The 26,268-nt window shown below is 50.6% G+C and overlaps 1 protein-coding gene across 4 annotated transcripts in view; it reads left to right on the forward strand.

The window, feature by feature from the left end:
- The window catches only part of Unc5b (unc-5 netrin receptor B), a 77,517-nt gene extending 53,243 nt beyond the window's left edge, over nucleotides 1-24,274 (forward strand). For 3 of the 4 annotated variants that reach the window (XM_070020508.1, XM_070020512.1, XM_070020510.1), the window contains exons 2-17: nucleotides 5,927-6,151; nucleotides 8,452-8,595; nucleotides 8,930-9,033; nucleotides 9,547-9,727; nucleotides 10,395-10,562; nucleotides 11,246-11,410; nucleotides 11,551-11,583; nucleotides 13,443-13,637; nucleotides 13,795-14,184; nucleotides 14,738-14,825; nucleotides 15,847-16,015; nucleotides 16,112-16,345; nucleotides 18,133-18,282; nucleotides 19,022-19,186; nucleotides 20,888-21,069; nucleotides 22,174-24,274. In XM_070020508.1, the coding sequence (XP_069876609.1) occupies nucleotides 5,927-6,151; nucleotides 8,452-8,595; nucleotides 8,930-9,033; nucleotides 9,547-9,727; nucleotides 10,395-10,562; nucleotides 11,246-11,410; nucleotides 11,551-11,583; nucleotides 13,443-13,637; nucleotides 13,795-14,184; nucleotides 14,738-14,825; nucleotides 15,847-16,015; nucleotides 16,112-16,345; nucleotides 18,133-18,282; nucleotides 19,022-19,186; nucleotides 20,888-21,069; nucleotides 22,174-22,339 (2,759 nt within the window). In that variant the 3' untranslated portion in view covers nucleotides 22,340-24,274. The remainder of the gene's footprint in view (nucleotides 1-5,926; nucleotides 6,152-8,451; nucleotides 8,596-8,929; nucleotides 9,034-9,546; nucleotides 9,728-10,394; nucleotides 10,563-11,245; nucleotides 11,411-11,550; nucleotides 11,584-13,442; nucleotides 13,638-13,794; nucleotides 14,185-14,737; nucleotides 14,826-15,846; nucleotides 16,016-16,111; nucleotides 16,346-18,132; nucleotides 18,283-19,021; nucleotides 19,187-20,887; nucleotides 21,070-22,173) is intronic. The other variant, XM_070020509.1, reaches the window with a different exon arrangement.
- Nucleotides 24,275-26,268: the final 1,994 nt, after the last annotated feature.

Consider the following 26,268-nt stretch of genomic DNA (forward strand, 5'->3'; position numbering starts at 1 on the left):
TGTAGAGGATGTGGGAAAAGGGCTGAGCTTCTTTGTTAGGAAGAACTCAACATCCCCCAAGCTCACCAGCCCCCATTTGTCACTGGTAACGATCATTGTGACCGCCTCCAAGGGGGTGCCCCAGGCTGAACCCCACAGCTGCCAGGAGTCAGGGCCAGATGGAGGAAGGGCTTTGTGTCCATGGAGCAGTTTGGCCATGTGGGGTTTGTGTTTTTAAAATATAATAATAAATTGACTCCTTTCCCCCAGTTTTCTTCACTCCCCACCAGGCACAGCAGCCACAGTGAATGGGAGAGATTTTCCATGCCATGGGAGGTTAAGTCTGGAGAGAATTAGCCAGGGTAGGAGCTGGGGAACCATTGGAACTGCTGATGATAAATGTGCCCAGCATGGGGTGTTACTGCCTGTGCTCTAGCCCATCCCCTTTCCGCTCCATCCAGTGCCAGCCAGAGCTGGAGGCACACAGCCCTTCTCTGCCTCATATCCAGGCTGAGCCTCTGGCACAAAAAGCCATCTGCGGAAGTGTCAAGATACTCCCAGCACACCACTGCAGCCTTACTGAGGTCTCCACCACCAGGCCACAGGGCCGATGAACTCAGCTGAGATGAATGGCAGTGAGCCCGGATCATAGTATGGGAAATAGACTATATCCACAGTCCTGCCATACTGGGCTCAGATATGGCCATGCCGTTAACTCATTGTGATGGTAGTCACTCCTTGAGCTGGTAAAAAACAGCCCCAGAGCTTCAGGCCTTGTCAACATCCACACTGTGCTTCTGGCATGCAGGGGCCCAGGTAACAGTAGGCCAAGGAGCCTACCAGTGTGGGGTGTGTGGGCTCCCCACACAGCTCAGCTGGAATATAGGTCCTACCTCTTGTTGCACATTTGCTTCTCATTTGTCTGCTGACCCTCACAACACCACCTCAAAGTTGACAGGACAGCCACTGTTATTCCCTTTTTTTGGTAAGTAGGAAAACTGAGTCTCCAGAAGGCAAAACACCTTTCCAAGATCTGTTTGTACAAGATCTACTTGTAGAACCAGTGGTTCTACAGGGTATCCAGCCTGGGGACCTGGTGTCAAAGCCACTGGAAGGAAAGCTAAACTCCTGGTCACTCTTAGGAACAGTAAGAGTCTCCCATTCAGGAATGGTAGCTATGCATGGTGGTGCATCCCTGTAATCCCAGCACTCAGGAGACTGAGGCAGGAGGATCGAGAGTTCAAGGCCAATCTGGGCAATAATTTAGCTAGCCCCTTGTCTTGGGGTTAGGGAATGCTTGGATGCTCAGGATGAAAAAGTTCTTCACATTGTGCCACAACTGACCCACTGCCTTGTGCTTGTTCTGCTGGCTTTGATTTGAGCACTTCTTAAGTATGTGTCTGTCTGTAGCTGTCCTGGCCTAGTCCTAGGAAGAAGCCTGCAGCCTGCAATACTCCTGCTGCTGTTTATCTGTATCTTTTTTTTTAAATCATCTCTATCATCTGTCTTGCTATCCTATCTGTCTGTCTGTCTGTCTGTCTGTCTATCTAGCTAGCTATCTTACCTACCTGTCAGTCTTCTCTACTTATCTACCTGTCATCTGTTGTGTGTGTGTGTGTGTGTGTGTGTGTGTGTGTGTGTGTGTGTGTGTGTGTGTTGCTTGGAATTCAATCTGTGGCCTTGTATATATACCATGCAACTATTACCACTTGGGCCACATCTACAAACCTCAATATACATTGGTTTTCACCAGGCCCACTGTGGCCACACCTCCATATCAAGTGGCTGTGAGCAAAATGCAAAGGAGGGTGGGCTGCACCCCCAGAACCTAGGAGGCCACCAGGGAAGAGGAGCTACACAGCATGGTACAACCTCAGAGGTTAGAACTGTGGCAGTGACTAGACCTCAGACAGCAAATTGCACTCTGAGGGAACTGTTCGGGCTGTCTAGAGGGGAGCCTGGCTAAAAGGCAGTGGGGAGGTCCCATCTATGGAGGTGTATAGGCTATAGTCAGGAGAGGAGCTGATGGCAAGAATGGGAGGAGCTAGCCTTTAAGTAACCTCCATAGAGACTATGTACAAGGAGTAGTGACAGTTGAGTGACACACACAGGGGGCCATGGGGGCAAACATTTTGAACAGAGGCTCAGGTGGTTGGCAGGGGCATGGCTAGGAGTACCCAACATCAGATGACTCCTCAGCCTCCTTCTTGGCTCAACCCTGCTACCTGCATCCTTCCTTAGGACCATGGAATTGGGGTAAAGTGTGGCCAGACTTAGTAATACCAAAAAGATGATTGTACACATTTTAGGCATATTTGCTTTCTGAAGGAAAAGTGGCTTGAAAAGTCTGAGGCTAGCCCCAGGAAAAACCTTGAAAAATAACTAAAGCAAAAAAGAAGCTGGGGGTGTGGCTCAGGTAAAAGAGGTCCTGCCTGACTAGCAGTAGGCCCTGAGTTCAGTATTTAGATATTAATATTTCAGTATTTAGAAACAGAGGAAGAAAGACACACATGCATCAGGACATTTGCACACAGGATTTTAAGTATCAGCCTGTTAGCACCTGAGCAGGTTGGATAGAGTGACCTGACTTATTTTGTAGCTGAGGTCTCCAAGGTCCTGGAGAAAGGCTGCCTAGCAGTACAATTCCCCAGAAAGCAGGACTCTTGCCTCTGTGGCTGCCTGCTTGGGGTTCACTGCCCCTGGCTTCATCTTCAGACAAATGTCCTCTTTCCTACCTCATCTGTGGGCATCTGACCTTCATGTGTGGCTTTAAAGATGACTTGCATCTCTGAAGCTTGGGCCTAAGTGACTTCTTGGTTGTGGGAGGTTTTCCTGGAAGCAGGAAGTCATGGATGCCAGCTTCCAGATGACAGACTGATGTCTCATGTGTTGACCTTATTCCCACCTCTGCTATTCACCGGCTCTACAGCCCTATGCCAGTTACCCAAACAATACTGGCCTCAGTTTACCCATTTGTTACATAGGGACAATCACATCCCCTAGTTCCCCAGGTGTATGTTAAGCCAGGTGTTGGTAACTTTCAAGATATCATGTCAGCTACTAGCAAAGGTAGCTCAGTTTTTCAAACATTTCGTCACTCAATTCTCTTTAGTTAGTGCCATAGTTTTGCAAAGCTGGGATCTGGGCCCTTGGGAGAACTGGGTTGCAAATAATGAAATCAGTGGCTATGTCCACTGATTACATGATTTGAAGAGTTGTGTAGGATCCAACCAGAGCACAGGTCCCTGTTAGTTATTGTGGCTCTCTTTACACATGATATTTTAAATCTTTTTTGTTTGTTTCACTTTACGCTAAGGATTTTTTTTCCAAGTGGCTAGTAAGTTTCTAGGATATAAATACAGAGTTATTTGGAAAATAACTACTTAATGTATTCCTAACTATTGGGAATTCTTTTAGGAGCTTGAGATACTGTAAAAATAACACTGGGATATTAAAAAACCAGATATTAAAAAAACACTGAGATAGTAAAAAAAAAAAAAAACCTCTGTCTAATGCTATTATTGGGTATACTGAAAGAATGGAGGTATCTCTGAACAGGACCTGGCAAAAGGACCCCCACAGACATTTAGAGGCTGATGCCCTAGGGCCTGCCCCAATCCAGACCATCTGCTGAGCTTCCCTTGGCTCTTGGGGCCCAGCCAGGGCTGGCTCCATATTTGTAGTATCCACTGCACACCTACTATGTGCTGGCCAGTACAGTCCCTGTAGTTCAGTCCCTCTGTGAAGAAACAACCTTAGGTGGCTTTTTTTTTCTGCCTCTTGGTCTCCCATAGTATCTCCCTGGGGTATGGGGACGCAGACCATCCAGGGTCACATAGAGAAGCACTGATGGGATATTCAGCCTTATTCCTGCCTGGGTGGGCCAGCCAGGCAGCTGCATGTGTCTGGTGTTTGCTTGCTGTGGCTATGGCTATGGTTCACAAATAGGTGGCATTAGGATTGCAAAACAAAATGGAAATGCAGTCTGCAGTGCCTAGAAGATGGAGTAAGCATGTGCTGTGCACTCTAGAAGGCCAGTTTCCCTCATTTCCCATATGGGCTGCCTGGGACACAGAGGGGCTGCTTATATCCCATGTGTCATAGACGTCCAACCAAGTGTGGCCCTGCTGACTTCCTCAGACAGTGGCCACAGGGAGTGCTGGCACTGAGGCAGACAGCAGCCAGGAGCCTGACTGGCTCTGTTATATATACCTGGCTCCAGGGTCCAGCCCCTGTGGTCCTCTCATTATGTTGTCTGTCTCTACCAGCTTCCCAGGCAACCAGACCTTTAAGGCTGCATATGTACCTGTAGATTGTCTCCTGCTACAGAGCAGACGGAGGTGGGAAACTCTGGCAACTCTGGCCTGGCCAGTTCGGGTTACCTGCCCCCTGACAAGGAGGCCCCAGGCAAGTCACTGGCCCCAATTGGATGGCCTTCTGTTTCCTCAGCTGTGAGATGAAAACACTAGCCCCAGATTTGTGGGCTCTTCAATGAGAGCCCTGACCAATGCCAGATGCTGCTAGGGTTCTGCTGTTGGGAGCAGCTTCTGTGTGCCAGAACTAAGTCAGCTATGGCCCAGAGACATCCCAAGTGTGCAAGTCTTGGGGCATCGTGCTTAAACTAACTCTCAGATCCTCAGTTTCCTCATCTGTGAAGCAGGAACTAACAGAACATAATCTTAGAGGGCTGTGGGAAGTTAGCTATCTAAAGTATTGAAGACAAGGCCCTTTGTCTTTGGAGAGCATTGGATGGAATTTCAGCACAGTAGTAGGTGCTTACTGTGTGCCCTCTGGGCCTTCATGTCCTTCTCAAAGCAGCCCAGAGAAGGGAAGAGGGAAAGGGCTCTCTTCCCTGATGTCTTCTTCATAATGAGGAGCAAAGCACAGGCTGGGCTTACATCCTATCTGCTGTTTTCCTGGCACACATACACCAGGAAGCCACCTCAGTCAGCGAGGTATCCTGGCCCACACAGAGCAAACATGTGCTATTCATTCTGCTTTTGGGAAACTAAATGTCCCAGCCCTTTTGCTTCCTTGGGGCCACACAGTCTCCTGCATTGGAGAACAAGGGCATAGTCCCTGTTTGAGCTTCTTGGGACCAGGTCCCTGACATCTCAGGGTTGGTGGGAAGGGCCCACACAGATGTGGCTGCCCCCTCCTCTTCTTTTTTCATGGCAGTTAGCAGAGGAGGACAAGCCCCCCTGCTGCTCGTTCCCAGCCATCTGATTGTTCTGCCTCTGGTGATGGAGATCCAATTTTCCTAAGCGAGCTGTAAACCAATCGCCTGCCTGGCCTGGTTTCCTCCCTTCCTGTTTGTCTCACCTCCTGAGGTGTCTGTTCTTTCCAGAGACATAGGTGTTCCACTGCCCCTGTGGAGGAGATTACCACAGCCTCCCCTGTTCCCTGAAGTTTCCTCACTCCTGCCAAGGGTGTGGAGCTGGAAAAGGCTGCTAGAGCAAGGGCAGAGCCCCTTGGAGGTGAGGCACCATGTGGGGAGCCAGGCCTACCACACTGCCCACCCTCAGTGTGCTCCATGCCCCCTGGCTGCCTTCATATCGGCAGTCTTATGGCAAAAGGCCAGTGGAGGATTCTAGGCAGAGCTGACTGGTTGTGTGTTGAGGGAGATAGGAATGAGATTGGGCAAGGCCAGATTAGGGAGCACTGTGAGGTCCCCCAAGGTGCCCTCACTCTGACAATTGGATATACCATTCTAGACCTCTCTGGCTTCTCCCTGTGAAAAAGAGCAGTATCCCAGGGATAAACTGGCCCTAAAGCTCAGTTTCTTTAAAATGGGGCAAGATAGAGAAATTAAGGCCTCAATTGTTATAGACCTCACTCAGGTATTGGAGTGGGTTGTTGGCTGCTCTCTGCAGCAGGTCTCCAGGGTGGTCAAGACATATCCCAGGTCCCCAGCCTGCGGCTCATGGATGTCCATCCTGTTCCACAGGCTCTGACTTGGGCGGTGTGGTGCTTCCAGACTCCCTCCCCTCTGTGCCAGCGGATCCACTGCCCCACTTCCTGCAGGAGCCGCAGGACGCCTACATTGTGAAGAATAAGCCTGTGGAGCTGCGCTGCCATGCCTTCCCAGCCACACAGATCTACTTCAAGTGCAACGGCGAGTGGGTCAGCCAGAATGACCACATCACACAGGAGAGCCTGGACAAAGCCACTGGTGAGGCCACCCCACCCAGGCACCCCTGGACATCACAGACTGGAGGCAGGCACAGGAGTCAAACAGCCCTGCACTGGTTCAGCTCTGGGCTCTGTGTTGATATCACACAGCTAGGATGCAAAGCTGAGCCTCAGTTTCCCCTTGGAGGTTCACCAGAATTTTCCCAAGCACTGGCTTCCAGTGCTTCCAGTCCTAGCCTAGCTTTGGGGGACCATCACCGACACTCAGTAGCATCAAATCCCTGTGGAGCCCTTGTTCTGTTGCCATCTCTGGGTTCTCTCCTTCCTTAGTTCCTTCCAAAGCTGATTGCCCTGCATCCTCTATAGCAGCCTAACACCCAGCTTATCAATAGAGAAGCAATCTCTGTCTCACAACCCCACAGCCACCAAACCGGAATTTCCCACCATCTTACTTTCACAGATCCTTTTGTATTTGCATAGAGCCATACTGTTTATATTCATAATGATGATGATGCATTTCCTTTACTGAAATAAATTATTTTGGCGTGCACACACACACACAGGCTACTTCAGGTAGCAATATCCTTGGAACCAGATGTGTTTCAGATTTCAGAGTTTTTCAGATTTGGGATTTTATGGACTTTATTAATTGAGCATCCCTAATCCAAAATACAAAATTCAACTGTTCCAAAATCTGAGCATTTTGGAGCATCCCTTTGGCTTTTAAACTCTCCATTTTTGGAGCATTTGGGGTTTGGAACTCAGGGTGCCTAACCCTGTGATACTATATAAATAATGATTCAAATGGTGCTAGACTGTGGCTCAAACCATGAGTGACTGAAACCTGGGGACCAAAAGAGGGACTGTCCCTTTCATTCAAATGTGTGGCTGGCTCTGGTACCCAAGGATAGGCAAAGTGGCTCCTTACATCTCCCTAGGGCTCAGCGAGGGCTGCCTGTCACCAACCAATCCCAGGCCTGGGGCTGCTCCAAGCCCCAGCTGTCTTCTATAGTTTGTTTTATTTTTACCAGGTTTTTCTTGATTGTCTTCTTTCTCAGCTTTTCTTTCCCTCTGTCTTACTCTTCCCTCCTTTTTTGCATCTTGTCTTTCTCTCTTTCTGTTTCTGTATCTGTCTCTTTCATTCTTTTTCTCTATGTTCCTTGACATCCCTCACTCTCTCCCTCTTTCTCCCCCCTCTGAGTTCTGTTTTGCCATGAAAAGCTTAGATATCAGACCCATCTAGGCTGATCCAAGTGTACATAACACTGTAAAACTGCCTACTTGAGAATGGTTCAGTCAAGTTGTATGTTATGTTTGCCTCACCCCACAATTTTAAAATAATTTTAAAAATAGACTTGGAGTCCTATCCTTACCCAAAATCTAAAAATAAGAAACAGGAATTTCTAAAATGCAAAAACAAAGCCAAACCTCCAGCCAAGCATGGTGGTACACATCTATGATCCCAGTAACCAAAAGATGGAGGCAGGAGGCTCATGAGTTCAAGGTCAGCCTGAGCTGACATACCTCAGAAGAATAAAAGGGAAGAAGGAAGAGAACAAAGCTCCATGAAACAAACCCAGGCCTCCTCCCCATGATCTCACTCTGATCTATGATTTTTAGAAAAGTCACAAAGTGTCTCTGAGCCCCAGGCCTTTCCTTTTTTTAGCAGAGGGGCCCACTGTGGATGGAGTAAGGTAGGCATGTGAACAGCTGAGAAGAGAGCCCAGACCCCACAGGACTCCCACAGACACCATATCATATCTTCTGGGGTTTCTTTTGGCTTTCTCTTTCTCCCACAACCAGTCCTACTTCTCTGTCCCTTGAGTCCACCTAGGGTGGCTAGCCACCTGTCACTTGTAGCAGCTAGGAGAGGAGATGCAGAGGGGATTAGCAAGGAGGCCTCTAAGCTCCCAGTACACCAGGACTGGGCTTCCCACCATTGTTCCTGTCCTGTCCATGATTACCCTCTCTGTGTCCCAGGGCCACACCAGGCACCAGCGAGGACCTGGTTATAGGGAAGGAGGCTGAGGCACAGCCGAGGAATGGCCCGTGGGACCTCTGTTACTATGTGCAGCTAATGGAGACAACAGTTGCCCAGTGTCTAGGGCTGGGGGCCTTGTGTGCCTAGCAGCACAGCTGTCACTGGGACTAGCAGGCCACAGTCACCTTTGAGAGCCCCAGGAGGCATGCTGTCCCCTGCCATTGAGGGGCTCAAAAGATGGACAGAAGAGGCTCTTCTGTGGAAGAGCCAGCAGGGCTCAGAATGGAAGGAAGTAAGCTGTTCCTTGTCACCTCCTCTCATCCTGCTCTTCCCTGACAGCTCCCTTCTCCTCCTCCCAGGCCTACGAGTGCGAGAGGTGCAGATTGAGGTGTCACGGCAGCAGGTGGAGGAGCTTTTTGGACTGGAGGATTACTGGTGTCAGTGTGTCGCCTGGAGCTCTGCAGGCACCACCAAGAGTCGCCGGGCCTACGTCCGCATTGCCTGTATGCCACCTCGACCTCCTGGCCCTTCTTCCCCATCTCATCCTTGCCTTGTCCCATTGGTACAGATCAGTGCCCACTATAGAGATAGGGGACATGTAGGTGCCACTGTCAGCATTTCTAATGGTTTTCACCTATAAAAGCTAGTTAGCTTCTGCTTGCATGCTAGGCCACTCTGCCGGTGGGATCCCAGGGTCAGGGAGGCACCTAGTGAGAAGAGAAACCACCCCAGGTAAAAGCAGGTGTGCCTACACTGCCCCCTAGTGGCCACAGCAAGCACTTCAGCGTCCCATCCACTCACCTTGCCTATGCCTCAGGAACCTCTTCCTCTCCCCAGACCTTCGCAAGAACTTTGACCAGGAGCCTCTGGCCAAGGAAGTACCCCTGGATCACGAGGTCCTCCTGCAGTGCCGCCCACCGGAGGGCGTGCCTGTGGCAGAGGTGAGTGGGACACAATGGGTGCCACCAGTACTCTATGTGGCAGTTGCCACCTGTTGGACTCCCATGCAAGCTAAGAACACTGATGCTCACAGCAGCCCTGTGGGATAGATCACCTTTTATGGCTGGGAAACAGCACTGGGATGGGGGACTGGCCACCAAGGTGTTGCTGCTTAGTGACAGCTGGGATTTGAACCCAGGGAACAATCACTGCTGGAGCTGATTTGTGGGGTTAATGACGAGGGGAAGAGGAAGTACTGCCAGCTAACACCTGATCCATGTGTGTCACCCTCACCATGGCCCTGGGAATAAGTGCTATTAGTTTCCCATCTTAGAATTGATAAAATTGAAGGCCTAACTGGTAAATCTGCTCCCCAAACCACCCAGCTGGTAGGGTCCAGCCTCGCTGGGTAGAAACCTGGTGAACACAGGTAGAAATACTGTTCTATTCATGCTCAGACCCCTCCCCCATCTGCAAGGGGTCTACCCCCAGTACAGGCTTGTCCTCCTTCTCAGGTGGAATGGCTGAAGAATGAAGACGTTATTGACCCCACCCATGACACCAACTTCCTGCTCACCATCGACCACAACCTCATCATTCGGCAGGCCCGTCTATCCGACACAGCCAACTATACCTGTGTGGCCAAAAACATTGTGGCCAAGCGCCGGAGCACCACAGCCACCGTCATCGTCTATGGTGTGGCCACTTGCTAGGCCTGGGAGAGAGGAAGGGGCTTTCAGTTCCATATCCCACCCCACCCTACCCAGAAGGCCAGCAGGACCCCTGAACAGTAGGGAGGTGTGGTCTTTAGAGGGGACAATGAAGCAATCCAAGTCACATTGCAAAATAAGTGGCCAAGTCAGGCACTCCAGGGTCCCCAGCCAGGTGTCTCCATATTTCTCAAGGCTCCTTAGCTGTCTAATTGTTCTGGGGTCAAGGGTGCTGGCAGATCCCCAGGGGATAGTCTGAGCAGAGTGAAGATTCTCCTCACTCCTCCAGGGAGCATGTTGCCCGCATACTGCTCTTCTGTTTCCTTAGGGCACAGGTGAGGTGATTGTAGAATGTTGTAGAAAGAGTGCTGTCCTGGGATCCAGCCCCAGGTCACATGGTAGGTCCCCTATATCACACTGGGTGACCCTGGGTAAGCAATGGAGACTCTGCCCCTTCATTTGTCTCTGCATGATAGATCAGGGAGGCAACAGAGAGCTCAGGTTCTCTGGAGTGTCTGCTGGTGTTAGGGTGCCCAGCTCTGCAGATGAGATGGCCTTAGCAGGGTGGCCGTGGTCTTGGGGCCAGGAATTCTCAGAGCCAGGCCAACCAAACAGTATTCAGGCCAACCAAACAGTGTCTCTCATCCCTACAGTGAATGGCGGCTGGTCCAGCTGGGCAGAGTGGTCACCCTGCTCCAACCGCTGTGGCCGGGGCTGGCAGAAGCGCACACGGACTTGTACCAACCCAGCCCCGCTCAATGGGGGTGCTTTCTGCGAGGGACAGGCCTTCCAGAAGACTGCCTGTACAACTGTGTGTCCAGGTAGGTGAGCTTGTGAGGTGGTACCTTGCTTGTGCTCAGCCTGTCCCTCCTGTTTGCTGTATGCTGAGTCTGAACAGCATTGCTGTGGCCTGGGCAGGGCAAGGGCTCATGCCAGACCCTCATTCAGCTGCTCAGGCTGGCCTAGGTACATTGTCTTCTAACTTCTGCTTCTGCTTGGGGCTGCTGGGAGGTAAGCTCTGAGCTGCTTCCTAGGGGCAGGCTCTTCTTTTAACACCTCCAACCTGGGTTTGAGCTGCCAAAGTCCTGGCATCTCCTGCATATAACTGTCAGGGTGCACTTTGTCCCCAGCTCCTAGTTCTGTTAAGTCTCCTTTTCTCTGTTCTCTTTGTTTATGTGTTCTTTCTGTTCCTCTGTCCTTGCCCATACAGCCATACTCTCTCCCATTAGTTGTGCTTATGTGAGTGTGGTGTGTTTTACCCTGGGTTTGTGTCTATCTGTACATTCGTGCAGTGGGCTATGTCTGTGCCAGTGACCTCGTGCATAGATAATCTGTGTTCTCCTTGTCCCCTGGGGACATCTGACTGTTCATGGGTGTGGAGGTGCCTGGATGTGTATGAACTTTTCTCTAGTGACACACATGTGTCCTGGGGCCCTTTTTCCCTGCCATGTGTGTGTACGATGTGCATTGCAGTGTTCTGCACACTAACTGTATGCCCCTGCAGTGGACGGAGCATGGACAGAGTGGAGCAAGTGGTCAGCCTGTAGCACTGAGTGTGCCCACTGGCGCAGCCGTGAGTGCATGGCACCCCCTCCCCAGAACGGAGGCCGAGACTGCAGTGGGACACTGCTTGACTCCAAGAACTGCACGGATGGGCTATGCATGCAGAGTGAGTTCTCGGGCACATGCAGCCTTTGGGAGGGGATTCTGGAGCCAAGTGAGGGTCCCTCCTCACCCCCACATCTGCCATCTCATCTCACCTTGTCTCTATCATCTGTGTCATTGTCTTCCCTTTATTTCCCTCAACAGATAAGAGAACGCTAAGCGAACCTAAAAGCCACCGTAAGTTCCATTTCATAGCTGTCCTTTCCTGGGGGGTGGGGCACAGGGCAGGGAGTGATGATGATGGATCCTCTACCAGTTTCCCTTGGACCGTCTTCCCCTCTCCCCCTCACACACACACCCTGCGCCCCACACTGCCATCTTGGAATACTGACAAGACCCCTGGCCAGCAGAAAGGGCCTAGGTTACCCCCTGACATGTTACAAGGCAGGAAATTGAGTCTCTGGGAGAAGGAAAGACTTGCCCAAGGCAGTGAGCCAAGATGGATTTGAACCTAAATAGTGTTATGGCCAAAGTTGGTGGTTTTAACATTATACTCTTGGCCTTTCTCTCTGGGACAGTTCGGGGGCATTGCCACGCCTGGCTATCTAATGTCCCACACTGGACCCCCCTGTAGATAGGCCTTGTCTCCCACGTCATCTGTAATGCTCACTGCCCTGTGTCAGCTCTCAAGAGGCTCATCTTCCAGCCCCAAGGGGCCAAGTTGCTGCTGCAGTTAATAGCAAAGTAATAAGGCCTCTCCAGCAGATTGGCCTGTGGTAATTAAAGCACAATTTCTAAATAATTCCAGAATCAAAATCAGCAGTGAGGTCCTCAGCCCAGCTCACTAGGCTGGTGGCTGATTGGAGAGCATTAATCACTAGACAAGAGCCCTCTATCTTCTCCCCGTGTGACTGGACATTAATATGCAGAGCCAGGCCTAGGGTCTGCTGGGGCAGTGCCTCCAGAAGCCCAGCCCTAGGAAATAGAGGAGGGTGCTTCTCTGCTCCTGGATTCCAGGGTCCTCTGAAGAGCCCAAAGGACAGATGGAAGGACAGGCAGGCATCAGTACTGAGAAGACCGACATCCAGGGCAGGAAGCCATGACTTTCCATGCTGAGGCTCAGGCTGACCCCTCCAAGGGAGTGGAAGATCCCAGGCAGAGAGAGCAGGCCTATCTCTCAGAGCTCCTAGAACAGGAGAGGTAGACAAGTGCTTCCTAGAGCTCCCAAAAGAAGCAAGGAGGAAGAGTAGCTGTCTTGGTGGCTACCATCTTGGCTGTCTCTGAGCTAGCCAGTATGGTAGCCACTACCCATGTGTGGCTAAGTAAACTCTTTTTATCTTAGTTAAAACTAAATCCAGGGCTGGGAAGGTGACTCAGTGGTAGAGTGCTTGCCTTGCATGCATGAGGCCCTGGGTTCGATTCCTCAGCACCACATAAACAGAAAAAGCCGGAAGTGGCGTTGTGGCTTAAGCAGTAGAGTGCTCGCCTTGAGCTGAAGAGCTGAGGGACAGCGCCTAGGCCCAGAGTTCAGGTCCACGACTGGCAAAAAAAATAACAAAAAGCTAAATCCACTTAAAAATTTAACTCCTCAGTTGCCCCAGCCACACCTTTTAGTTGTTTAGGAGACACACAGAACTGGTGGCTGCATACAGGACAGCACAGAACATTATGGAGAAATCTATTATCTTAGACTTGGACCTTGACCCCTTCCTGCCTGACCATGGGCAGTTATTTCCAATGGCACCCTTCTGTAGGGTAGTGGGGCTTGTAGCCATGGGTGATCACCTCCATTCCTATTCTCCACCTACCTGTTTACCACCTTTACCCATTCATTGCCTACTTGTCATCTCCACTTCCTCCTCCCCACAAGCTCAGAATGTCTACTTAGCAAGATTCCAGGGAACTAGGACCTTTGGTTCTGTGGAAATGGCTGCAGGCTTGGGGTGTAGTTCTGTTATCTAGTCTTAGCACTGGGGTTTAGGGTGTGGCTTGCCTAGCAAGCACAAGGCCCTGGGTTCTGTCCCCAGTACATCCCAAATAATAGTCATAGGAAAGAATAGTAAGTGATAGCTGACATAGCCCTCCTGTCCCTGCAGTCCTGGAGACCTCTGGGGACGTGGCGCTGTATGCGGGCGTGGTGGTGTCCATCTTTGTGGTGGTGGCAGTCCTTATGGCTGTGGGCGTGGTGGTGTATCGTCGCAACTGCCGAGACTTTGACAATGACATCACCGACTCCTCCGCGGCCCTCACTGGTGGCTTTCACCCCATCAACTTCAAGACTGCCAGGCCTGGTAAGGACACAAGGACACCAGGGGTGGTGGGTAGTGACAGGGGCACAGGGCTCCTTTTCCCTCTCAAGGCAGAGGGATTGAGGAGGTCTCTCCAGTTTGTCCAAAGCCTCCTGTAGCTGTGGCAAGGGGGTCTGACCATTACCCTTCACCTCTACAGGTAACCCACAGCTCTTGCACCCATCTGTGCCTCCCGACTTGACAGCCAGTGCTGGCATCTACCGTGGGCCTGTATATGCCCTGCAGGACTCAGCTGACAAGATTCCCATGACCACCTCACCATTGCTGGACCCCCTGCCCAGCCTCAAGATCAAAGTCTACAACTCTAGCACCACTAGCTCAGTGCCTGGCCTGTCAGATGGGACTGACCTGATAGGAGTTCTGCCACCCGGCACATACCCAGGCGATTTCCCTCGGGACACCCACTTCCTACACCTGCGCAGTGCCAGCCTTGGCTCCCAGCAGCTCCTAGGTCTGCCCAGAGACCCAGGAAGCAGCGTCAGTGGCACCTTCGGCTGCCTGGGAGGAAGGCTAAGCATCCCTGGCACAGGTAGGCCCATGCTCTGTGCCTATCAGATTGGCCTCAGAATGCTCCCTCTGGACAGCCCAGGACCCTCCTAGTAAAGACAGGGCATTCTAATCCCATCACTGAGAGACAAAAGAAGCTGGAGGGCCAGAGGACTACAAGATAGACAGGCTCAGCAGTGCCTCCTTAGGACAAGAGAACCCTGGACTAGCCAGCCACTCTGAAGGCCCCAGTTTCTCTGTTAAGTGGTGAAGAATAGCCTGACAATAGCCAACAATCATAGAGAGTGGTCCTACTTCTAACATCAAGAAAGGCAGAGATATCCATGTCAGATTATAAAACTAGCCATTAGCACCAGGAGTGGAGCCAACACCAGGACCTTCCATCCCCATAGCAATGTTGAAAGACCCCTGTGTTCCTGGACAGGCCAGCTTGGTCAAAGGCGAGACGCCCTACCCCTAACCCAGAGAAAGTCTTTCTCTTTTTGCCTTAAGCTGGGACCAACCCCTATCCCCTGTTCTTCTCAGCTCCCCAACTCCTTCCAGCCCCGCCCTGCTGACTTCCCTCTCTCCACCAGGGGTCAGCCTGCTGGTGCCCAATGGAGCCATTCCTCAGGGCAAATTCTATGAGATGTACCTACTTATCAACAAGGCAGAAAACACCATGTGAGTAGAGACCCCAGCCCTGGCCTAGTTTCCCCTCTTCTTTTCCCTGCTTCTGACACATATGGAGTTCAAATGTCACCTCACTCCCACCCCCCTATACCAAGCCTGGTTCTGAGTCTAGAGATCATCTTCTGGGGACAACATTGATCTTATTGTGGCTGTACTTAAAACATGAAAAGTTAACAGTGTAAGTTGTAAAGCAATGGTAGTTCACCAACTGTCTGAATGTGGGCTGGCATCCTCACAATGTGCAAAGGTTTCATAGCTAATAGGAAACACTGAACATCTCAGTATAAAGATGTACAGAGGACCTCTGATTTCCACACACATCTGTATATACAGTAGCTAGCAGGTCAGTCAATGAGAATGCAGTCTGTCTTATTTGTAGTCAGTGAAAACAACTGAGATATTGGAGGATTTTTTTTTCTTAAAGAATTTTCAAGATATTTCCCCCCAAATGTTAATACCTTCTAACCTCAACATGGGTACATGGCCCCATTCTCCCAAGCACACTGGCAGGAGTATCAATTGGTACCAGCTCCCTGGAGGAAACTTTAGCAACATTTATCAAAAGCAGTTTGGCTGTGAGAATGTCACCATGGAAAAGCAATAGCTCAGCTAGGCGCTGGTGGCTTACATCTGTAATCTAACTACATAGAAGGCTGAGATCTGAGGATCATGGTTCAAAGCCATCTTGGGCAGAAAAGTCCATGAGACTCTTTTCTCCAGTTAACAACTAGAAAACCAGAAGTGGCCTTGTGGCTCAAAGTGGTAGAGCACTAGCCTTGAGTGAAAGAGCTCAGGGACAGAGTCCAAGCCCTGAGTTCAGGCCCCAAGACCCATAAAAAAAGAAAAAGAAAAGCAACTTCAAGATTTATGCCATTTTCCCAGCCCTACTCCCCATCCCCATGATACCTTGGGTTCTGGGGCTCTGAGCCAGAAAGCCAGGCTTGGTATGGAGTTGAGAGAGAGCGGTCCTCTTGCAGCCTCCCCTCACTGCCTCCCTCTACCCTGCTCCCAGCCCACTTGCGGAAGGAACTCAGACAGTATTGAGCCCCTCAGTGACCTGCGGGCCCACAGGCCTCCTGCTGTGCCGCCCTGTCATCCTCACCATGCCCCACTGTGCTGAAGTCCGTGCTGGCGACTGGATCTTCCAGCTGAAAGCCCAGGCCCACCAGGGTCACTGGGAGGTGAGGAGCCTAGGCTGGAGGCCAGTCAAATCTTATAACCTGCCTCTCTCCTCCTGGTTCATCCCAGGTGAGAACCAACCCTCCTCTCTTTTGCAGGAGGTAGTAACCCTGGATGAGGAGACTCTGAACACCCCATGCTACTGCCAGCTGGAGGCCAGGTCCTGCCACATCCTGCTGGACCAGCTGGGCACATATGTGTTTACAGGGGAGTCTTACTCCCGTTCGGCAGTAAAGCGGCTCCAGCTGGCCATTTTTGCCCCAGCCCTTTGCACCTCCCTGGAATACAGCCTCAGGGTCTACTGCCTGGAAGACACACCAGTAGCACTGAAGGTAGGGCTGGCCACAGAGCCACACAGCTCTGACATCCTGAAGTTGTATGGTTCCTTCTGGCATCCTCTCCCCGGAGTCCCTATCATCCATAGCTAGGCAGCTGCATGGTCCCTTCCAGCAGTTCTCCTCAGGGCCCCTGAGGTCTTAATCACCCTAACATTTCTGAAATATTCACATGGCTCTGGACTCTCAGGACAGGGATGAAGGCCATGGCTCTCACCTCACCAGATACTGGGTTCGAAATAGAGAGAAATCTCTGGAGACCACCGATAGGGAAGACTGTTTGTGAGGGCAAGAGAGATGGAGCTGGACATAGATGGAGGACTTAGTCTCCCAGGAGACATAGGGCCATACCAAAGAATTGGAAACTATCTAGTGAGAAGGTGGCTAGACCTAGTAAGTGCCCTTTCTTTTTTCCATTTTTATTGTTTTTGCATGCATGTGTATGTGCATGCATTGTGTGTGTATGCACAAGTGTGCTGGTCTTGAGGCTTGAATTCAGGGCCTAGGTTTGAGCCATTGGTGCCCAGTTTGTTGGTTTTTGTTGTTTATTTTTTTTTTTTTTGAGACAAGAGCTCTCGTTGTAGGCCAGGGTAGTTTTGAACTTTCAGTTCCCCTGCCTTAGCCTCCCAAGTTGTAGGATTGCAGGTGTGCACCACCATGGCCAACATAAAAAAGTGATCTTTAAAAAGTCCTCTGGCTGCACTACAAGGGTGGATAGATGAGAGTCAGAGAGGCCAGTTGGAAAGCTGGGACAAGTGGAGGGGGCTTAACTATTTAGTCAGTAGAATGGCAGGCTTGTCAAGGGGAGGAGGTTAAATCAGGCTTCTACCAGGTGCAGAAGAAGGGCAGTGGTGTCCCTTAAGTGAGGGAGGGGTGTGGCCAGTAAGAAGCCATTGAGACAGAGGGAGGGAGGGAAGAAGGGAGAAGAGGGGCCTGGATCAGTAGCACCCCAAGCCTGGTGATGGCAGATGTGGAGCTGTGTGTAGGCATCACCCACCTCACCAGCCTCAAAGGCCCTGTCTCTTAAGTACTGTCCCTTCATCCTTTTATCCACCCCTCCTCCACAAGCCTCCTCCCTGCCCTGGGCTGTGTCCTTCCCTACTCTTTTATCTCCCAATCTTCTATGACTTGTCTCAGGCTTCATGCTGTGGACTGATACAATCTGGCTGAAAGGGGCCCCAAGGAAGAGTAAGCCCTGAAGGGTGAGAGGCCAAGGTAAAGTTTTTCAGTCCACACCTCAATGCTTGGCCTTTGATGTTGGGCCTTCATGAGTGTTCACCTTGGCTAAAAGAGTGATGGAGATCAAGAGGGAAGTTGATGGCATTCTTGAATTTTTCAGCTCCCTTCTGTCCATCCATCCATGCATCTTTCTGTTAATCTGTCTATATATATAATCTGTCGGCAGCCCACATGACCATCCAGATATCACACATCCATTCATCCAGTTACCTTTCCTTCCAAATATCTTTGAGTGCCTACAGATGTCCATCAATACATCCTTCTATGTATCTGTTTTTCCAAACATACATCCATATATCTAATTATCCATTCATCCATCTGCCATTCCATCTACAAATCCATTCATCTGCCCTGTTGTTTATTTGTCCATCTGTTTTCTGGTTATCCACCTATTCATTTACCTAACTAAAGCACCTTCTAAATGGATCAAATGAGTCCTATGCTCTGTGTTCAGATGGCCTAGCCTTCACCTCCCAATTTACAGCAGAAAGGGCCCATGGAGCCAGGTGTGATATATTTCCCCCTTTCTACTGCCCTGCCCACAGGAGGTGCTAGAACTGGAGCGAACTCTGGGTGGCTACTTGGTGGAGGAGCCCAAGCCCCTGCTATTCAAGGACAGTTATCACAACCTGCGCCTCTCCCTTCATGACCTCCCTCATGCCCACTGGAAGAGCAAGCTGCTGGCCAAGTACCAGGTGAGGGTCGTCTTGGAGAGAAGCACCTCCTAGAGGTGCCCAGGGAAGTCCAGCCCTTACTAGGCCCTACCTCTGCATACAACCTCCCCACTGCCATATATGCCAGGTCATCCTCAGGCTCACCTCTAGACTACCAGGCGCGCGCATGTGCGTGCGCGCACACACACACACACACCCTCACACACACACACCCCTGCTATTCAAGGACAGTTATCACAACCTGCGCCTCTCCCTTCATGACCTCCCTCATACCCACTGGAAGAGCAAGCTGGCAAGTACCAGGTGAGGGTTGTCTTGGAGAGAAGCACCTCCTAGGGGTGCCCAGGGAAGTCCAGCCCCTACTAGGCCCTACCTCTGCATACAACCTCCCCACTGCCATATATGCCAGGTCATCCTCAGGCTCACCTCTAGACTACCAGGCATACACACACACACACACCCCTACCCCTAGACTACCAGGCACACACACACACAACACACACACACCTAGACTACCAGGCACACACACATACACACCTGTACTGTACACACACACACACACACACACCTAGACTATCAGGCACACACACATACACACCTGTACTGTCTTTTGTCTCTCCTATGCCTCTTTATCATCTTTCTAAAACCAAGACCTGACATGACCCAGTCCTCTTGAGCCTGGACCTCACCCACTGTGTCACCCTCTCGGGGGAGACAAGCAGCTAGCCTTGCTTTCAATGCTGACTCCCCCTTCCTGCAGGAGATCCCCTTCTGCCACATCTGGAGTGGCAGCCAGAAAGCCCTGCACTGCACTTTCACCCTGGAGAGACATAGCCTGGCCTCCACGGAATTCACCTGCAAGATCTGCGTGCGGCAGGTGGAAGGGGAAGGCCAGATATTCCAGCTGCACACCACGCTGGCTGAGGTGAGGGCCAGGTCTCCCCTGTGGGACTGCAGCATGCAAACCCCACATTCCCACACATCTGGGTGAAGATAAGATTTTAGGGAGGGCAAATATGTGCACACAGGCAAGACTGGATTTGAACCCAGGTCAGTGCCAGGGCCAAGTTGTGGGTCTTAGCTACCATAAATCCAGACTGGGCTATAAAACCCCAGGCCACCCAAGGTGCCAATGCTAGGTAGTGCTTCTCCTTCAAGATAAAGAACACTGGGGAGCTGGCTGTGCTACTCGCTAGCAGTTAACCCTGATCAAGTCACTTCCCTTCAATAGACTTCATTTTCCATGGGTATAAAAATGAGTCTATCTGAAATGACAAAATAATGGCATTTGCAGGGAAATGGATGGAACTAGAAGAAATCATGTTGAGCGAGGTAAGCCAAGAGCAAAGAGACAAACGGTACATGGTCTCCCTGATAAGTGGATGTTAAATCCAAAATGTTAGGTGATACGACAAAATTAACAGGACTTAAGAAACAAAGAACTTCCACTCATCTGGTCGAACCACTAAATAACCCCATGCTGCTGATCACGCGTATGGTGTATATGTGTACGCCGTTATGTTTTTTTTTTTAATTTTTTATTTTTTTTATTGTGAAAATACTGTACAGAGGGGTTACAATTACATGGACAAGATAATGAGTACATTTCTTATCAAGCATTGTAGCCTCCTCCTTTGTTTCCCCTTCCCATCCCTTGCCATCCTCCTCTCGCCCCCCCCCACCCAATCTTCCCCGCCACACCCCCCCCCCCCCACGCCGCTGTATGTTATAGACCGTGATAGACAGTTTGCTCCAGGAAAGTTAGAATGAGTTTGTGACTTTAAATGAGCATCACTATCCCACAATACTGTAAAATTTGGGAAATTATGTAATCACTTAATCACAATTTTAAAAAAAACACCAGAAAACTAGAAGTGGCGCTATGGCTCAAGTGGTAGAGCATGAGCCTTGAGCTGAATTGCTCAGGGACAGCTCCCAGATCTAGAGCTCAAGCCCCACGACTGACAAAAAAAAAAGAGAAATCTTTCATGCGATTTTCTAATATATTTATAAGATTATGTCTTTGTTGCTTTGTATGTCCCTCCCCCGTGGTATAACCCCTGCTTTCACTGTATTTGATGTTGTTATATGTGGAGGGGAAGGGAAAAAACAAATCGTTAAAACAGGGATACAGGAAGACCCATTGCAACAATAAGATGTACAAGTCATTATGTCGAAAAACGAACTTTACAACTTTGGTGGGGGGTTGGGACCGGGGGGGGGGGGGAGGATGGGAAGGGATGGGAAGGGGAAACAAAGGAGGAGGCTACAATGCTTGATAAGAAATGTACTCATTATCTTGCCCATGTAATTGTAACCCCTCTGTACGGTATTTTCACAATAAAAAAAAATACGTTTATAAAAAAAAAATTTTTTAATGGGTCTAACTGGACGGAACTGTGGCTGGAGCTCCTCAGCTTCTTAATTCGAAGTCTGCATCAGTATTGAGGGGGTCTCTGCACAAGCAGAGCACTGAGACAGCCCTTGGCCTTGGCCTTGATCAGTGAGCAGCACACCGACCAAAAGGAGAGAGGAACTTGAGCCTCCATGCTCTTGGAGACCCAGCAAAGCTGTAGGGGTATGTGGCCAATGATGACACGGCTCATTTTTGCCCCTGTGCTTCCAGACACCTGCTAGCTCCCTGGATGTCCTCTGCTCTGCCCCTGGCAGTGCTGTCACCACCCAGCTGGGTCCCTACGCCTTCAAGATCCCTCTGTCCATCCGCCAGAAGATCTGTAGCAGCCTTGATGCCCCCAGCTCACGGGGCAATGACTGGAGGCTGTTGGCACAGAAGCTGTCTGTGGACCGGTGAGTGTCCCGAACCACATTCCAGCCTCCTTCATCCTCAAGGTCTTACAGGGCAGGTGGGCAGGCAGGGATCCTATCAATCCAGAACCAGCTCCTAGCTTGGCTATGCAAGGGCCACCATTCCTGGCAGATCAGGGGCTGGTTTCTGTGTGTTGGGTCTGAGAATTCATTTATGGATGTCAGGCTCAGTCCTGGCCTGTGGATCAGGTAGGCTCTAGAAATAGGTGGGGCTTCAAAGATGGCTGAGCTGAGTTCCTACTGTAGGGGAGTTAGCAGGACATGGAAGACTAGGAAAAAGTATGGCGTGCTGGGCACCAACTTGGCAACCAATGCCAACCTGGCACCAATTCCAGTGATAATTATAGCAATGATAAGAAAATAAGAGAGACTGCTAGGCCCTGGCTTTATATGATCTTGGGTTTTATCTGCTAGATTTTTCATTGCTATGATGAATACCCAAGACAAAGTTTAAAGAGATAAGGGCTTATTTTGGCTCACGATTTCGGAGGCTTTAGTCCATGGTTGGCTGGTTCCATTGCTGTGGGTCCAAGCTGCTTGCTTGTGGCTAGGAGCCTGTGTGGAGCTGAGCTGCTCACCTTATGGCAGACAGGAAGCAAGAGTATAGACAGAAAAGGGCCAGGGCAAGGCCTCTATAATCACATATAATCCCTGTAAGTGATCCACTTCCTTCAAGCCCCACTTTCCACAGTTCCACCACCTCCTAATAGTCCCCATCCATGGGGATTTGATCCATGGGTAAAGTAGCAAAGTGTCATGATGCAGTCACTCTTCTAAAAGTCCCACCTTGGAACACAGCTTGCATCAGAGACCAAACCTTCAATTGTAAACTTTTGGGAAAGAAGTGGGGCAGATACTTTATATCTATCAACAGTAACAGGAGGTAACTGAGGCTCAGAGAAGTATATTGACTTACTAGGATTACACAGCCTACAAGCAGAGATGGTGGAATTCAGACCCAGGACTCTGAGCTGCTGGTAGTGCACAGTAGACCCACTCTGTTTCCACCTTTACCCTCCCTTTCTAGGCTCCTGGGAGGTGCTGAACGCATCAGAGGAACCAATTCCCTTCTCCTTCCTTCCCCAGGTACCTGAACTACTTTGCCACCAAAGCAAGCCCCACTGGTGTGATCCTGGACCTCTGGGAAGCTTTGCAGCAGGATGATGGGGACCTCAACAGCCTGGCCTGTGCCTTGGAGGAGATGGGCAAAAGCGAGATGCTGGTGGCCATGGCCACAGATGGAGACTGTTGAGCACCTGCAACAGAGGTGCTTGGAAGAGACAGACAGGAGGTGGTGCAGGGAGGCCAAGAAAGTCTCCCCATGGGGGTGTCCAACTCTTCTGTCCTCTAGCTGACAGTTGGAGTTGCCCCTCACTTCCTCCTCCACCCCTTCCCCCTGCCTCAACCCTCAGACCACAACCAGCCTTAGCAAACCTATGTGTTCTGTTGTTGAGAGGCCTGCTGTCCCCTGGTTGGCACTGGGGAGAGGCTGAGGTCCCTGGAGCCAGTTCAGGACCAGGAGGGTGGTCTCCCTCTATGCCTGCTTCTGCCCCTCCTCACACCCTGCCCTCAGCCCTGCAACTTCTGTCGTCCTGGGAGAGGGAGATGGTTCTGTGCTCACTTCCTCTTCCATTGTGGACCCCCACTCCCCACTCCAGCTTTTATACCCCTTCCCTCAATTGAAGAGTCAAGTACAAGTCAGACAACTGCTTCTCCAGTCCACAAGCAAAAAGAGGAAGAAGAAAGAAGAAGGAAGGAAGGAAGGGAGCTACAGACACTAGTGAGGTTCAGACAACACCAAAACCATAAGGGAAAAAAACCCAGTTTCTTAGGAAACGCAAATGATTTATTATCCAGATATTTGGATAAGTCCTTTTTAAGAAAAAGAAGAAAAAAAAGAAAATGAAAAACAACAACAAAAAAGAAAACATTTTTCTTGAGTATGAGTGAATGTGCTTGGGGTTCAGGGTATGTGTTTTGTGTGTGTGTGTGTGTGTGTGAGAGAGAGAGAGAGAGAGAGAGAGAGAGAGAGAGAGAGAGAGAGAGAGAGAGAGAGAGAGAGAGAGAGAGAGAGAGAGAGAGAGAGAGAGAAAGGAATTCTTTGCTGCTAATGGCTAATGATCTCCGAGAAATCCAGAAACTGCCCTGCCCCATTTCTCCTATCCAAGGACCTGCATGCCCCTCCCTGGGGTGGGCCTCAGAGCGCCTTAGCAACCAGCCTTGTAGCATGTATGCTCCACTATGAGCCAGAGATGGAGCAGTGTTTCTATCTGATGTGCTTGGGCCTCTCCGTCAGCCCTCAGTAGTTCACCTTCCTTCTGTGGTCTGGGAGGTTTGAAGGGGCTTTTCTGTGTGTGTGTGGAGGAGCAGCACTCACTGTCACCCAGCGTGTCCTGGGGTGAAAGAACAGGATGAATTCTGTCTTTTGAGCTGGCTGGGGGTGGCTGGGGCCAGAATCCCACTGTAGGCACCGGGACCTCCTTAAAGGGTGCGAGGGCAAATGTCAACTTTCTTCTAGCTCAAGGTGCTGACTCCTGGCTTGTCTGGCAAGCCCTGACCAGCCAGGACATATCCTGACCTTTGAAAGTCTGGTCTCCTGATGTGGGAAAAAGTTTTAGGGCTGTAGACACAGCCACCATTTCCTGCTGTGGCCTCGGCTCATGGGGCTTTTCACTAGCCACTGTGGCCTGCGGTGGGGTTGGCTAGGCAGGTAAGGCCCCTCCTGGACAATGGAGAGGTTCCTTCCACTTGGGCTGCTGAGTTGCCTGCAAAAAGCCAACAGTCCTCTGTGGGCTCAGCCCAGCTGGCCACTGGTAGCACAACTGTAGGGGAGAAGTTCTATCTGACTATGGGGAAGCCTGGCCAAGCTGGAACAGGCCTTTGTGGCAGTGGGCTTTGCTGGCCCCCACCTCCATCACAAGCTCGAAAATGCCCACTTGCAGCCTGGGATCCAAAGACAAGGAACTGAGTTCTAGCTGTGCCAACACACTGCCTTGTGATCTCAGCCCTATCACTGCGTTCTCTGGGCCACCATGTCTTTTCTATGTCTGCCACGCAATACCATCCTATGTCTACCCTCAAGCATATCTGGCTGTGCTCAGGACAGGACAGTTTCCAATGTAACTTCCAGAAACTCAGGACCTGAGCAGAGAGCCACTGGACTGGAGTCCTAGGGGGAGGGGAACACCCAGCTTGATAAGAAGAAGCTAATCCCATCACCCAGGCTGCAGGGGACCGCACCTCAGTGTCCTGAGTGGATAGAAGTCCCTTGTATCATCTGGGGAGCAGCAGCCATTTTTGGCCAGTAGCAGCAAAGGTGCCATGAGACTGCTCTGTGTGTGTGTGTGTGTGTGTGTGTGTGTGTGTGTGTGTGTGTGTGTGTGTGTTTTGCCTCATGTACACCTGTGCTTTCCTCCTTGGGCATGAGACTGCTCTGTGTGTGTGTGTGTGTGTGTGTGTGTGTGTGTGTGTGTGTGTTTGCCTCATGTACACCTGTGCTTTCCTCCTTGGGCATGTGTCCCCATCTGGGTGTGGGGGTATAGACTCCTCTGTGCCAGGTTTGCACACCTGCCCTCCCTGAGGCCACAGGGTCAGTCAGTGTATCTCCTACGTGCCTCTCCTGCCTTCTCTTGGTGCCCAGGCTTTGGAACCCCAGCCCTGCCTGGAACAGCCAAGGACATGGGGCTCCTCATCCCTGCACAGTCCGGGGTCCTCTGGTCCCTGTCCCCCAGCTCCCAGGCAGTTGAGCCAGGCTCTGTGGGGTCAGGTGCTGGGGAGCTGGACCATGCATATGATTATATGTCCAGGGGCTACAGAACTCTAGAGATGGCCTCAAGCCCACCTCTGTTCATTCTGTAAACTACAACCTGTAAATACCATTTAGCATTCCTATTGTAACAAGATTAATTTTTATGAAATAAATTATATTTCCTAGTCTAATAAAAAAAATTCCATGTTGTAGCCTGTTGTCTTGGCTCATAATGGCCATTGAGAATGACTGTCCTGCATACTCCAGGTGCCTGGGCATCACTCATCCAGTGGTCTCATAGCTTGACAGCCTCACTCCACAAAAAGGAAAAGCAGCCCAGAGAGGGAGACAGATTTCCTTGTAGTCATATAACAAGGGAAGGGCTAGGCTGAGTCTGGATCTGCTCATGAACCAGTGCTCTCCCGGCATGAGTGTGTATGCAATTGAATCCTGTGTTCAGGAGGCCAGCCTGCCAGCCTCCAAGGTAGGATGGGTGTGTCCCATAGGAGCTGAGGCTGGGGGAGGGGAGGGGTCTTTCAGAACCCTCTTCTAGGCCGTGGGAATGTCATGTAGGCATAAAGAGGAACAATGAACCAGGTCTACCAGGCATGGTTGTGCAGGTTTCCTGCTGAGCAATTACATGCAAGGAGGAGGGTGGCAACATTCCCATGGGTATCATAGACATGTATTCACTATGAGCTGTTTCCAGCAGGCAGTAATAAATAGTCTTGTTCTAATTAACAGCAATATTGCTGATAATTTTCCCACAGATGCAAGTACCTAAGGGTGGGGTGTGCCTAATAGGACTGTGCCTATTAAACAAGAAGGTACTGTATAACTTGAAGTAACCCCTTGTGCCTTATGGTCCCCTCTACTCTGTGGGCCTCGGGCCTCCTAGTATATAGTCTGAGTTTGAACTACATCTCCCAGCATGCATTGCTGGTATATGCCTCCCAGGATGAACTGAGTGTGGATTACATCTTGCCTGCTGAGAGTTTTGGTTGCCAGTAAGCTTGCTGGAAGGCTCTGGCAACTCCCTCTTAAGGAAGACCACATTAATTGGGGTGCCTGAAGAAATCTGTGGTGCTAGCAGCCCTGCCAGTTCTGACTTCCTGGGACCTAGAGTAGCTATCACCCAGCCATCCTCTGGGGAAACAGGCTGGACAGGAAGGCAGCTGTGTTGCCAGGGATGCTTCAGTGGTCCCTAGTCCTATTCAGAGGTGTGTATAATTTGATGACCCTAACTTAGATTGGGGACAGTGTGAAGAGGGAGCACTTTTGAGTCCTTGCTATTCCAGCAGCCCTAAGAAGCTGTTCACCCATAGCATCATTGTGGGTGGCCTGAATGTCTGCCTATTCCAGTGCCTTAGCCCAAGAAATTTCCCCAAAAGAGGGCCTGTGGTCACTGGAAATCCACCAGTATTTATTGATTT

The sequence above is a fragment of the Dipodomys merriami genome, unplaced genomic scaffold (assembly GCF_024711535.1).
Source record: "Dipodomys merriami isolate MVZ:Mamm:240054 unplaced genomic scaffold, mDipMer1.0.p SCAF_14, whole genome shotgun sequence".
Taxonomy (NCBI): domain Eukaryota; kingdom Metazoa; phylum Chordata; class Mammalia; order Rodentia; family Heteromyidae; genus Dipodomys; species Dipodomys merriami.